We start from the raw sequence: 13,644 nt of genomic DNA on the forward strand, positions 1-13,644 counted from the left end.
GAAGTCGGACGCTCAGCCGACTGAGCCACCCAGGTGCCCCATCATCCGATCATTTCTTTCTGAGACACTGTCCCCACCCGTTCCCCAAAATCCACTTGTCAAAGGCCAAAGCAGGCTCATATCCTACCTTCATCAAACCTTCCCAAACCCTCCTGGCTCAGATCTGGGCTCCTCCCTATTACTCTTCATAGAACTAGAAGTACAAGGAATTTCCAAAGAACATAATCTCTGATAGGAAATAAATCTAGTTACTAGAGTTTACATCACCTTTCTCTATATTCCCTTCCTTACACTGACTGACTCAGTGTTGTTCTGCATAACAAATGCTGCTCAGTATGTAAATGTCACATGTATTCAATCTGCAGACAGACCTTAAAGAGCAACTTTCAATACTGTGCATAGAACATGTTACCCCACATCATTTGTTTACTATCAAAATTGCATACAAATGGTCACAACAGAAAATTATTTATTTTAGAAACTTTTTAAGCATTTTCTGTGTTAAGTGCTGTGACTAAAAATTTTACGTGCATTATAACCCAGAATATTCCCCAAAAACTATCCCATAAGAGGAAGACTCACCTTACATCCAAGTCATCATAAAGTTCTATTACACAGTACTATCATTTTTTTTTTTTGAAAAATAATATACTGTTTGGGGAAGACACATTGATCTGAACTAATTCAATCACACTAGCCTAGAGATCATCTGATAAAATCTATTTTTCAAAATGGGACCAGGAGACAAAGAAATTTAACATAGATGTTTTAATTATTCCTGGGGCATGACTTCACAATTGCTATGGCAGGAAAATTTGTAAATAAACTTTATAAAGATCACTTTAACACACAAAAAGCAACATAGTTGTTACGTTGAGAAACAAGTATACCACCAGAGAAAGTTTTGAGAATTGGTAGTCAAGGCTGGATATAAACCTTCCAATGCCATATCACATGTGATGCACAGCAACATCTCAGGAAAGCAAAGAAGATGTGCTGTGGAAAACTGTTTAGAAAACAGACTCAAGGGGCGCCTGAGTGGCTCAGTTGGTTAAGCATCCAACCTTTGGTTTTGGCTCGAGTCATGATCTCACGGTTCATGGGATCAAGTCCCCATGTCAGGCTCCTTGCTGACAGCACAGAGCCTGCATGGGATTTTCTCTTTCCCTCTCTCTCTGCCTCTCCCCCATTCACTCTTTCTGTCTCTTTCTCTCAAAACAAATCAATTAATTTAGTAAAAATAATAAAGTCTCGAGGCACCTGGGTGGCTCAGTCAGTTAAGTGTCCGACTTTGGCTCAGGTCATGATCTCACAGTTTGTGAGTTCAAGCCCCATGTCAGACTCTGTGTTAATAGCTCAGAGCCTGGAGCCTGCTTCAGATTCTGTGTCTTCTTCTCTCTCTGCCCCTCCCTGCTCGCACTCTGTCTCTCTCTCTAAAATAAACATTTTTTTGAAATTTTTTTTAACGTTTATTTATTTTTTGAGACAGAGAGAGACAAAGCATGAACGGGGGAGGGTCAAAGAGAGGGAGACACAGAATCTGAAACAGGCTCCAGGCTCTGAGCTGTCAGCACAGAGCCCGATGCGGGCCTCGAATTCACAGACAGCGAGATCATGACATGAGCCAAAGTCGGCCGCTTAACTGACTGAGCCACCCAGGCGCCCCTAAAATAAACATTTTAAAAAATATTTTTAAATAATAATAAAGTCTTATTCGTTAAAGAAAAAAAAAGAGACTCTCAAAACATCACTCTACTGAAGGCAGACACTGGAGTCAGAGATACTTTTTTTTTCCCAATGTTTATTTCTGAGAGAGACAGAGTGTGAGCAGGGGAGGGGCAGAGAGAGAGGGAGACACAATCTGAGCTGTCAGCACAGAGCCCGATGCAGGGCTTGAACTTGTGAACTGTGAGATCATGACCTGAGCCGAGATCAAGAGTCAAATGTTTAACCGACTGAGCTACCAGGGAGCCCTGAAACACTTGTTAAGAGTTTCAACAGAAATGGCTTTTTTTGAAAAAATGTGAAGGAAATATTTCAGTAATGTGTTAGATATGCCTATTTAAGATCACATTATATACGTAACTATAATACTTTATTATGGATCATGTAAATATTATACATCAAATGGACCCCAGAAAGAACTGTTTTCATCTTCTCATTGGAAACACGGAGACTTGACTTCCATGGCAGTGACCTCAGGTGTGAACACGGACGGTTCTCTTCACAAGCACCCGGTGCCCTGGCTATTACGTCAATTGTACGGATGAGGAAGCGCAGCTTTGACCTTAAGAGACTCACAAGGTCACACAGCTGCTCAGTGCGGAGTCCACTTGACTTGCAGTGTGTGTCCTCAACCACCACCTCCACGGCAGGAAGCTCCCACAGGCCTTTCGTGTCAGAAGCCACAAAATGTAAATTGATTCTCCTCCTCTGGTAGGATCAGCATAAAAAGCACATACTTTCCTTAGAAACGAGATGTGCGTCAAGAACCTTCTCTGTTGAGCCCACACCATGCTCCTCAGACGGTGAATCCCCCACCCTCACAGCACCCAGCATCTCAGTAAGAAGGGTGGGAACAGACAGCACTCGAAAGCTCCTTAAAGGACCCCTCTGATCCCAGGTAAGACTCCCCAGTTTGATACAACCTTCACCAAATGAGAGACAGAGATGAAAATACGCAAAAGAGATACGGAATTGACAAGTAGTGCTCTTCTTATGTTCCGTTTGACACTCATTTGTGGTTTTTTTAATGTTTGTTTATTTATTTTGAGAGAGGGAGAGAGAATCCCAAGCTGACAGCACAGAGCCTGACACAGTTAAATTCATGAACCATGAGATCATGTCCGGAGCCGAGATCATGTCCGGAGCCGAGATCAAGAGTCAGATGCTTAGGGGCACCTGGGTGGCTCAGTGAGTTAAGCGTCCGACTTGACTTCAGCTCAGGTCATGAATTCGTACTTCATGGGTTGGAGCCCCCCCCACCAGGCTCTGGACTGACAGCTCAGAGCCTGGAGTCTGCTTCAGATTTTGTTTCTCCCTCTCTCTCTGTCCCTCCCCTGCTCACACTCTGTCTCTTTCGCTCAAAAATAAACAAACATTAAAAAAAACTAAAAAAAAAAAAAAAAAGTCAGACACTTAACTGACTGAACCACCCAGGCGCCCCAACACACATTTGTTAAATGAAGTAGAAAAATTTTAGTGCTACAAAGACGGAGAACCTAGATTTCCTGTCTTTGACTTCAATCTCAAAAGTAGCAGCTGACCATAAAACACACTGTCTTTCTGGTCTGCTCCCAAAGTCTCAGCTAGAATGTCGTTACCGAAACAAAATGCAATGTGCAACATGGAATAAATGGAAATGGGCCAGCCTCAGAACACATAATATCCAGGAGGGAGATCAGGAGTGATGCTAGCTTAGGTAAACCTGCTTAAACCTTACGGCACTAAGTGTAACATGTTTAAAAGACAAATGTATACATCGCGGTTCTTAAAGAGGTGCAGAAGCCGTCCACAGACACAGGAGCTCCAGGAGGGATGGGTCCTGACCCGGCAGGCACCAACCTGCCCGCACAGCCCCTGAGGCTGTCCCCCAGCCTCGCCTGGAGCTTTCTCTGCTGTGTCAACAGTTCTTTCAGGAGTTCTTTTTAAAAGTGAAGTCGCTGGAAAAGCTAAATGCAAATATTACAAGAAATGAAAAGGTTTATTCTAGGTGATTTCTTTAAGCTTTTACTGTATTATGTATCAGAACAAGAATAGGATCTCTCATTCAGTAAGAACATAAAACAAAAAGAAACGTGTTAGCTGTCCAGAAAACCGTATTTCTGCTCAAAATTCTCCTCTGAACACAGGAGTTTGAGGAGAGACTGTATAGGAGATGTTTTGAAACAGTGTTTCCTAGCACATAAAACAGAACCCGACCTTCAGGTACATGATGCCCACACTTTGCCCTCTATCTTCCCCTGCTCTTCCAAGGGCACTGGAACACCATCCCAAGAGCTTACAGACCTGAGTGCAGGACCCTTAACTCACCTGAATGTGCAGGGCGCCCTCTACTGCCTCCTGGATGTTCAAACAGCCACTGATGAGTGACAGCTGGTCTTGGGCACCCAGAGAGCCTTTCAGAGAGCCCGACTGCTCCAGAAACGTCATCTCTTTTCTAGAAAGAAGAGTGACCCTGTGAGTATTCAAGAGCAAATTAAAGGCAACGGTTGGGCGCCTGGGTGGCTAAAGTTGGTTAAGCATCTGTCCGAGTCTTGATTTGGGCTCAGGTCACGATCTCAAGGTTCATGGGATTCTTTCTCTCTCTCTCTCTCTCTCTCTCTGCCCTTACCCCGCTCATCCGCTCTCTCAAAATAAATAAATAAACTTAAAAAAATTAAGACAAAGGGGCGCCTGGGTGGCTCGGTCGGTTAAGCGTCCGACTTCGGCTCAAGGCATGATGTCGCGGTCCGTGAGTTCGAGTCCCACGATGGGCTTTGTGCTGACGGCTCAGAACCTGGAGCCTGCTTCCGATTCTGTGTCTCCCTCTCTCTCTGCCCCTTCCCTTTTCGCACTCTCTCTTGCTCCCTCTCAAAAATAAACATTTAAATTTTTTTTTTAATTAAAACAAAGGTAAAACATCACTAACTAGTAGGGAAATGCAAATCAAAACCACAGCGATCTACCCCTTCACACCCATTAGAATCTAAATAAGTAAACCAAGAGTTAGTGAGGACGTGGAGAAATTGAATCCCTGTGGAAATGTGAAAGGGCCAGCCACAGTGGCAGTTTGAGGACTTCTCAAAAAGTTGAAAACAGAACTACCAAATGATCCAGCAATTCCGTTTCTGGTTATACACCCCCCCCCCCCCCCCCGCCAAATGAAAGCAGGTACTCAAACGCGCATTTGTGCACCCATGTTCCATGGTTTACAATAACCAAAAGATGGGAACCCAAAAAGTCCACACCTGGGTGAATGGATAAACAAATGTGGCATGTGCATACAGCAGAATCCAATCAGTGCAATTCAGCCTTAAAACGGAAATCCTGTCACAGCAACCACAGGGACGGACCTTGAGGACGTCAGGCTAAGTGAAATACGCCAGTCACAAAAAGACGAATGCTGTATGATCCCACTTGTACGCGGTGCCCAGGACAGTCACACTCACAGAGCAGAAGTAGAATGGAGGCTGCCAGGGCTGGGCGAGGGTGACCGTGGTTTCGGGGATACAGAGTTTCAGTTGTGCGAGACGGCCTTTTGCTGACGGACGGCTGCACAGTGAGAATGCGCTTAATATCGCTGAACTGTGCAGTCCGAAATTATTAAGATAGTAGACTTTATGTTACGTACAGTTGACAGTTCTTTTTTATTTTTATCTTTTTAAGAGACGGGGCGAGGCCAACAGGAGGTAAGACTGGAGAGTAGTTCTCTGCCCACTGCTTTCAGTCCTGGGGGACGGGGCTGAAAGAACGTATCTCATAATCAGGACCAGCTGGCTTCGTGGGGTGCGGCCTGTGCATCACAGAGATGGGCGCTCAGAAGGGCCCTGGGCTGGGTCTGATGCCCTGCCATCGCGGTCTCAAAATTCTTTTGTTTGTGTTTTTTTTGAGAGAGAGAGAGCACGAGGGAGCAAGGGGCAGGGAGGAGAAAGAGAATCCCATGAGGGACAGACAGAGAGGGAGGGGGAGAGACAGGAGCAGGGTTCACCCACAACGGGGCTCAGGCTTGCCTGAAGCAGGGCCTGAGCCTGCCCCGTGGGGGACTCAAACTCCCGAACGGAACCGTGAGACCGTGACCTGCAGCAAAGTCAGATGCTTCACAGACTGAGCCACCCAGGCGCCCCGCACTGTCTCAAAATTTTTAATGACTATCAAGCAAAGGGCCCCACATTTTCATTTAGCCTCATAAATTATGCAGTCAGTCCGGCTTATAATTCGTGATATATTAAACAAGACAAGAGAACATATACAAACACACACACAGTAAGGAACATTTATGCTTTCCAAAAACTTCTGTGGGTTCTTCCCGGTGAGTCAATTTTTACATCGCTTCGTATCATGGTTTTTATCTTTACGCTGTCAGCGTCTTCAGCCAAAGAGCACCAGGAACACACGTACAGTGGGGTGGCTCAGGTTCGTTACTACCTGCAGTGAGGGAGAGTGCACACCAGGGGGAGCCGTGGGGTATCAGTAAGGGTGTCTGAGGGCACAGAGAGCAGATGCGAGCTTGGGTCGGGGGATTCGGAAGAGGATCTGAGGGTCTGAGTTCACTGGATTGGATGCTGTGAACTCAGCGAAGGCAACGTGAGGATTGAGTGTCTCCACAAACATAAATATCTGCAGGGCAGACTAAATGGAAGATAAAGGTGTAATGGGCAAAGAGGTGACAGTCGTTCATTTTAGCCAAGACTCAGCGTCTGTGGGTTTGCACGGTGCCCTCGTTCTTGTCTGTGCTTAGACAAATTTAAAACGGGGTCTTGCTGTGTCGCGTTCTCTCATGGTCTAACAGTGACCTTGTCTGACGTGGGTGTTCTTGAGACTCCTTATGTCCAACAGGAGAGTGCCACGGCCTACCCGTGAGGACCCGCCAGCTCCAGACGTCAGGGGCTGTGCTTCTGTTGTTTTGTCTTTTTTTCTTTCTTAAAGCTATGCACCTGTATTTTGTTTTAACTACAAATTGAGGACCAAATCGCTACTGTTACTGGGAGGAAAAAAAGATATGCTGAAATGCAAACAGATTTTATTTTAATTAACAAAAAGGAGCTTCCTGGCAAAGGTAAATGAGTCAACAAATGATCCGGCAGATTCAAAGTCTCTCCTGCTTCTGGGTCAGCAAACAGAAAAATGCCATGGCGGGCCATCACCACACCTGGGATCTGAACCCGAATCTGTTTCAAGGCGAGGGAGAATCTGAGATGACTGGCATACAGACAATTTGGAAGGTCTGTAATATATCAGCTTTAAAAAATCTACCTTAAGGGGCGCCTGGGTGGCGCAGTTGGTTAGGCGTCCGACTTCAGCTCAGGTCACGATCTCGTGGTCCGTGAGTTCGAGCCCCGCATCAGGCTCTGGGCTGATGGCTCAGAGCCTGGAGCCTGTTTCCGATTCTGTGTCTCCCTCTCTCTCTGGCCCTCCCCCGTTCATGCTCTGTCTCTCTCTGTCCCAAAAATAAATAAACGTTGAAAAAAAAAAGTCTACCTTAAAATTGGGCCAGAAAATGGCTACCTTATTCTGCAGGATCCTAAGGACACACATGCAGAAGGCGCCCCTCGGAACAACTCAATGTTGGGAACCGAATAACCCGACCACCACCCCCAATTAGCAGGTATTCGAAAGTATTTCTACATGCAACACATTCCTTGAAGTAGAGGTTTATAAAGTTACTGAAAATAACTGTTTCTTAGCCAGTTCAAGAAATTTGTATTCGTTGTATAGAATAGCACGTGGGGTCTTAGCAGCAGGTTAGAAATCTATGATTTGTAAGTTTGATAAGCTAACATCAAGAAAACGGACTTAAATGCCAGAAAATAGTACCTTACACGCCATCGAGGGAAACGTATAAAGAGTTACCAGAAAAAGTTACCCTACTAAGATAAGGAAAAGCAAATATTTACCTGTTCTAGAGGCTCCTGTTCCTGTGACCATGTACCAGTACTGTCCCCAAACCTCCCTGAACACAGTCTGTGTTCTTCATTCAAACAACAACAGTGAGGAGAGCACCATGTGATCCAAAGATCATTTATTTTTCACTTCATGTTTTTGTTCCATTTTTCGGAAGTTTTAGAGTTACATAAGTCTGTAAATATACTAAAACCATTTATTGTATACTTTAGAAGAGTCAAGTGTGTGGTATATAAATTCTATCTCGATAAAGCTGATGTATTTGTTTCTTGTCGCTTCTGTGACAAATTACCACAAACTTAGTGGCTTAAACAATACAAATTTCTGACCCCTGGACTGTAAGGTAATAAATCTCAAGTAGACTAACATCCAAGTTCCACAAGGCTGCAAATCTCAAGTAGACTAACGTCGAAATATCAGCAAGGCTGAGTTCCTTCTGGAAGCTCTAGAAGTGAATCTGTTCCATGCGTCTTCTAGTTCCTAGAGCATACCCCCCACCCCCCTCACCTCTTCCCTTGGCTTTGTGGCCCTCTTCCATTTCACAGCCTGCAATCTCACTACCAACCTCTGCACTGTCATCGCACCTCCTTCTTTGACTCTCCTGACTACTTTTTCCTAAGAACGAGCCTCGTGATTACACTGAACCAATCTGGATAATCTCCCACATGCATACCCTGAACTTAATCACATCTGGTCTCCTTTGCCACGTACGGTAACACATTCCCAGGTTCCAGGGATGAGGGCCTGGGAGAAGCAGTGTTCTGACTACCACACTTTTTAACAAAACAACAAAAACAGAAACAAACAAGGGGCACCTGGGTGGCTCAGTCTGTTAAGCATCAGACTCTTGATTTTGGCTCAGGTCATGATCTCACGGTTTGTGGGTTCGAGCTCTGCATAGGGCTCTGCACTGACAGGGTGAAGCCTGCTTGGGATTCTCTGTCTCCTTCTCTCTCTGCCCCTCCTTTCTTGCTTTCTCTCTCTCTCTCTCTCTCTCTCTCTCTCTCTCTCTCTCTCAAAAATATATAAACTTAAAAAAAAAACTTTTAGAATAGAATATGTAATGTAGATAGAATTCCTGTACAATTACTGTCCAAAACTGTGCTTACAGAACAGAGAGCACTTGCCCATTAAAGCTGCCTCACATCAGATAACTAGGTTATGCTTGGCTCTCTGTACTTTGCAGACGTTATTCCACCATATTCAGAAATTCACTGGCTGTTGAAAAGCCGTTGTCAATCCGTCGTTCCTTCGTGGGCAGTCTCTCCTTTCACTCTCTCACTGCCTGTAAGACTTTTCTGATGTTCCTTGGTGTTTTACAGTTTCACTGTGAGGTATGTAGATATAGATACCCTTCCTATTTCTCCTGCTTAGGACACTCTGTTCTTCCAGAATATGAGGGTCCATGTCTTCAACTGAAACGAAGTCTCAATCATTACATCTTCATAAATTGTTTTTCCCTATTCTCCTTAACCTTTTCAGACCTCTAAGGAGATCTATGTTAGACAGTCTCTCTGTATCCTCCATATTTCTTAACTACTCTTGTCACATATTACCTCTATCTCCGGAACCGCATGCCAGATAGTATCTTCAGATCTGACTTCCGGGTTACTATGCTCATAAAACCTTGTCTCGCGTGTGTTGGGGATTTTTAGTTGTGAGCAGATGTCCACTGAACCCTGCGGAAATTCTCTGAGCCTTTGTTTAAGGTACATTATCCTGGAGATGGGACGTATTTGCTTCGGGCAGGCACTGCAGGCACCACTAACCAAGGGACCAATGTGAACTGTTGGGCTGGAATGTTTAAGTCCACACGGGAAGATGAATTCAGGCTCCGACTCTTAGAGAGCTTGTCTGTGGCTGTAAATCCTCAGAGAAACGCTTTCTCCCCTCCACCCAGAACCATGGCCAGGAGAGACAAGCCCCCACGTGTGGGTTAGTTTCCTACTCCTCTCAGCAGCAATGTAGACCTCTGGAAACCAGCTTCCCGTGGGGGTCTCCAATCTGATCCCCATCTTGCTCAGACTAAGGTTTGCTGTTAGAACCAAAGCAAGACTGGCAAGTAGCTTACTTAGAGCAGCCGTGACTCTCACATACCTCTTGGGATCTGTGCTCCCAATCTGGCCTCTGAGAATTGCCATTACTTTCTTCCCAGCTCAGCTATGCATTATAAACTATACATTTACTCAATACTTGTAAGTATTTTGAAGTGAAAAGGATTTCTAGGATGCTTACGTTGCCGTATTGCCAGAAACTAAACCCTAGACTGTTTCTTTGAGATTTAATATTCTTAGGTATTAGGCACATTTTATATACTTCATGAGAAAGGAGAAATACTGACCATATCATTTCAGCAATCAGTTATTCAATGTGAATATGATCTCTTCTATACACACAATTTATAACACATAATCACTGACTGATTACATCATGGTTCCTGTTCATATGTATAGAAAAGAAAAACAATACTGATGTTTTTGAGTTACCACTGCTAAGGCCTACTCTTCTGTTTCCCAGTTTTACCCATTTGGAAAAACATACACATGTTTATATTATTTATATACAAAATAGTATGTATATGTTATTGTAAGAATATTCTATATTTATACATATATAAGTAATACCTAAATCCACCTGAATCCAACAAGTTTAGGCTTAAAAATAACAACATACTTCTGAAATGCATCAAAACGCAAAGAACATTTCTGTTTTATTTAATCTAGCTTATTCCCTCTGGTACTTCAGAAACTGAGGCCCAAACTGGCTACATCACTCAAAGATATAAAGTGCTAGCAGCATGCGGGATGGAAGCGGGTCTTCTGACTCCTTCTTGCAAAAGCACACAGAATAGGAGCCACTGCCTCTTCCTCACTCCTACTAGACCATGATGGCACGCACACACGCACACATACACACACACACGCACACAACCCTGTCTGGTGGGAATTATTATTTGTAGAACTAATGGGCACAGTGCATTGGCTTAAATTTTGAAAATCGAAGGTCGACAATATACTGGAGAAAACAGGAAGAGTTTGCATCCACTCCCTCCCTCGTGAATGCTGCTAACACCCGAGGCCCAGTCTGCTGAGCTTGAACTTAGACTACCGGGCTCCCATCCTCCCTTCAGGGAGCCCTGGTGTACCTAGCACACCTACCATCTCCTTGCAGGATGTCGTTACCAACAGGTGTGCCAGGCTGACCTACAGCCCGGCTCCAGAGTTCAGCCCCCTGGGTGCCTGTGCCACCGGTACATGGCCCATCCATCAACTCATCCCTCATGGCGGTTTGAATGAAGACCCATGAAGTAAGTTGGTCAAAGGTCGGTGGAGCCCACAGTAGAGTCACTGCAATGGTGAGTTTTAGAAAGGCAGGACCTCAGACAAGGACCTGCTATGAAACAATCCTCCCCAGAACCGCTGAAAGTTACCAGAGCTGTTGTCTGACTGTCAGAAGCTCGGGTGTCCCTGAACAATGTCCCATTTCTGCAGCAGTGATGGAGCTGCAGAGACAGTGCCCAGTATCCCTTGCTTCCTTGAAGAGCCTTGCAATAAACATCCACCAACAGATATAATCTGGATGCCTCAATCCTTATAAACTGAAAGGGCCTCACGTCTATTTTGTTCAGAAATTTGACAGATAGGATGAAGAAAATTATACCGTATCTAAACTGCTTGGTTTTAAACTATATGATTTATATAAATTAGACCTGCAGCAGTGGCTAAGCCTAGAAACCAATAACACTGGTAAACATTAACTACGTTGCCCATAAATATAATCAGAATAAAAATGTTCGTATCTCTGAAAAACTGTTTACGGCTAACAAACAAAAAAAATCATTTCATTTAAATGTACTTGCTGTCACAGAGGAATAAGTGACAAATAAAATACAGTGCCCCTGTTCTTTTTCTGGAAAGACTTTCTTTCTGTAACTTATTTTTTAAAGTAAAAAAAAAAGTGGAAAGAATAAACATCCCCACATTTCTGAGAATTAAAAACCACCAATCCTGACATATGTGCTTTTCATTTTTTAAGTAAACAAAACACTGAAGTTCTTTTATCCACCAACCTCTTCTGCTGAACTCAGATGGGATTTTTAAATGCTAAACCCTGAAAACATAATGATTACCCATTTCATCATTTAGAGAATTACGTTTGAGAGGCTCACGTGCTCAAAAGCACCTGCTTTAAGCATGAGTAAGCCAAAGCAAACTTCTGTCCTTTCTTCCCAATGTGCGGAGTCAGATTAGATCAAACAGATGGGAGTACAAGAGTGGCTCTTGTCGCTTAGATGAGCTACTGTTCTGCAGAATTCCCAGGGACACCCCTATGAAGAAAGGAAGGAAAAAGAGACAGAAGGCAGGAGCCAGAATAGCCACACCAATGGCCTCATGCAGATTAGACTCAGAGTGAAGAATCCATGGAAGTGATTCGGCCTCACGGCCCTTTCTGCCCCTGGAAAAGACAGGAGCATGAGGGGAGAGACCTGGTCACACGTTAACCCCCTGGATGGCTGCAAACTCCAGGACCCCCAGAGCAAACCAGGTAAGACATTGGAGGAGCTTTTAGACATACTCAGACAATCCCTTACATTGTCTTCAAGTTCAAGAACTATGCCCACAAATCAAAACCAGCCATTTGGCAATGTTTTATCCCCATGATTCTAGTTTTACATTGAATACTCTGGAAGAACTTAACACGTAAACAGCTGGAAAAGACAGGGCTCTCAGTGGGGTTTTTAGCAGCCTGACACACGCCAGAATGTTGCAACCTACACTATTTAATAGTTAAGAATGCACTTTGTTCAAAGCACTTTAGTAAGTGGCTGCAGCATACCAGTTCTACCTCTAGAGGTCAACCTAGCACCAGAAGTCAAAATATTTCCATCGTAACTTCACTGAAGTTAAATTTTTATTTAAAACTGGAGAAAATAAAGTGTTAACAATTATCACTGTACGGCAAAATATGGGTGGTTTTAATTTCTTCATATTTATACTTTTGAAGTTTTATTCAAGAGGAGCATTTATTAATTAAAAAAGATAAAAGACAATGGAGAAGTGGGAACCCTTGTATACTACCATGGGATTATAACATGTGCAGCCGCTATGGAAAACATTATAGTGCTTCCTAAAAAAATTAAAAATGGAATTACTATATGACCCAGCAATCCCCCTTCTGGGTATATATTCGGAGGAAATGAAAGCAGGGACTTAGATATCTGTACATCCATGTTTACAGCAGCATTATGCACAAGAGCCGAAAGGTAGAAGCAATTCAAATGTCCACCAGTGGATGAAAGGATAAACGAAATGTGGTGTGTACATACAATGGAAAATTATTCAGCCTTTAAAAGGAAGGAAATCCTTTCACATGCTACAATATGGATGAATCTTAAGGACATAATGCGAAGTGAAATAAACCCGTCACAAAAACACAGATATGGGATTCCACTTATGTGAGACGTCTAAAGTAGCCAAATTCACAGAAAAAAAAAGTAAAACAGTGGCTGCCAGGGGCTGGGAGGAGGGAAAATGGGAAGTTGCTGTTCAATGGGTACAGAGTTTCAATGTCGGAGGAGAAGTTCCGAGATTTGCTGCACAACAATGTGAATGTACTGAACACTACTGAACTATACACAGTTACAATGGTTTTTAAAAAAATAAATTTTGTTACTTGTTTGCCATAATTAAAAATAGAAATAATACATCTTCTTTTTAAGGATTACTGTGGCATTTAAATTGTGTTTGAACTTGATTCTTCTAGAAGGTAAAAGAGGGTAGAATTCATGCAAGAACTAAACTCCATATGAACCAGAACTCAGAAATAAACTGTAAGGGACTAAAAGGCTTGTAGATCCTGTAGAAGGAGTTAGAAAATCATTTTAGCCAGTGTCATCCCAGTTGATTCATGTAATAACCTAGGCCTTGGACTTCTAATTACACACACTGGATAAAACATACATTTACCTCTGCTACCTCCAAAAACCTCAATAAAACCAAACTAAAGGACTCTTTAAAAACTATATGGGGTGCCTGGGTGGCC

At 43.5% G+C, this 13,644-nt stretch overlaps 1 protein-coding gene across 2 annotated transcripts in view; it reads right to left on the reverse strand.

Annotated features, from left to right (window-relative positions):
- CRYL1 (crystallin lambda 1) overlaps positions 1-13,644 on the reverse strand; it is a 128,638-nt gene that overhangs the window by 91,937 nt on the left and 23,057 nt on the right. For both annotated transcript variants that reach the window (XM_053205423.1, XM_015077739.3), the window contains exon 3: positions 4,033-4,159. In XM_053205423.1, the coding sequence (XP_053061398.1) occupies positions 4,033-4,159 (127 nt within the window). The remainder of the gene's footprint in view (positions 1-4,032; positions 4,160-13,644) is intronic.

Source organism: Acinonyx jubatus, chromosome A1 (genome assembly GCF_027475565.1).
Source record: "Acinonyx jubatus isolate Ajub_Pintada_27869175 chromosome A1, VMU_Ajub_asm_v1.0, whole genome shotgun sequence".
In the NCBI taxonomy this organism is placed as follows: domain Eukaryota; kingdom Metazoa; phylum Chordata; class Mammalia; order Carnivora; family Felidae; genus Acinonyx; species Acinonyx jubatus.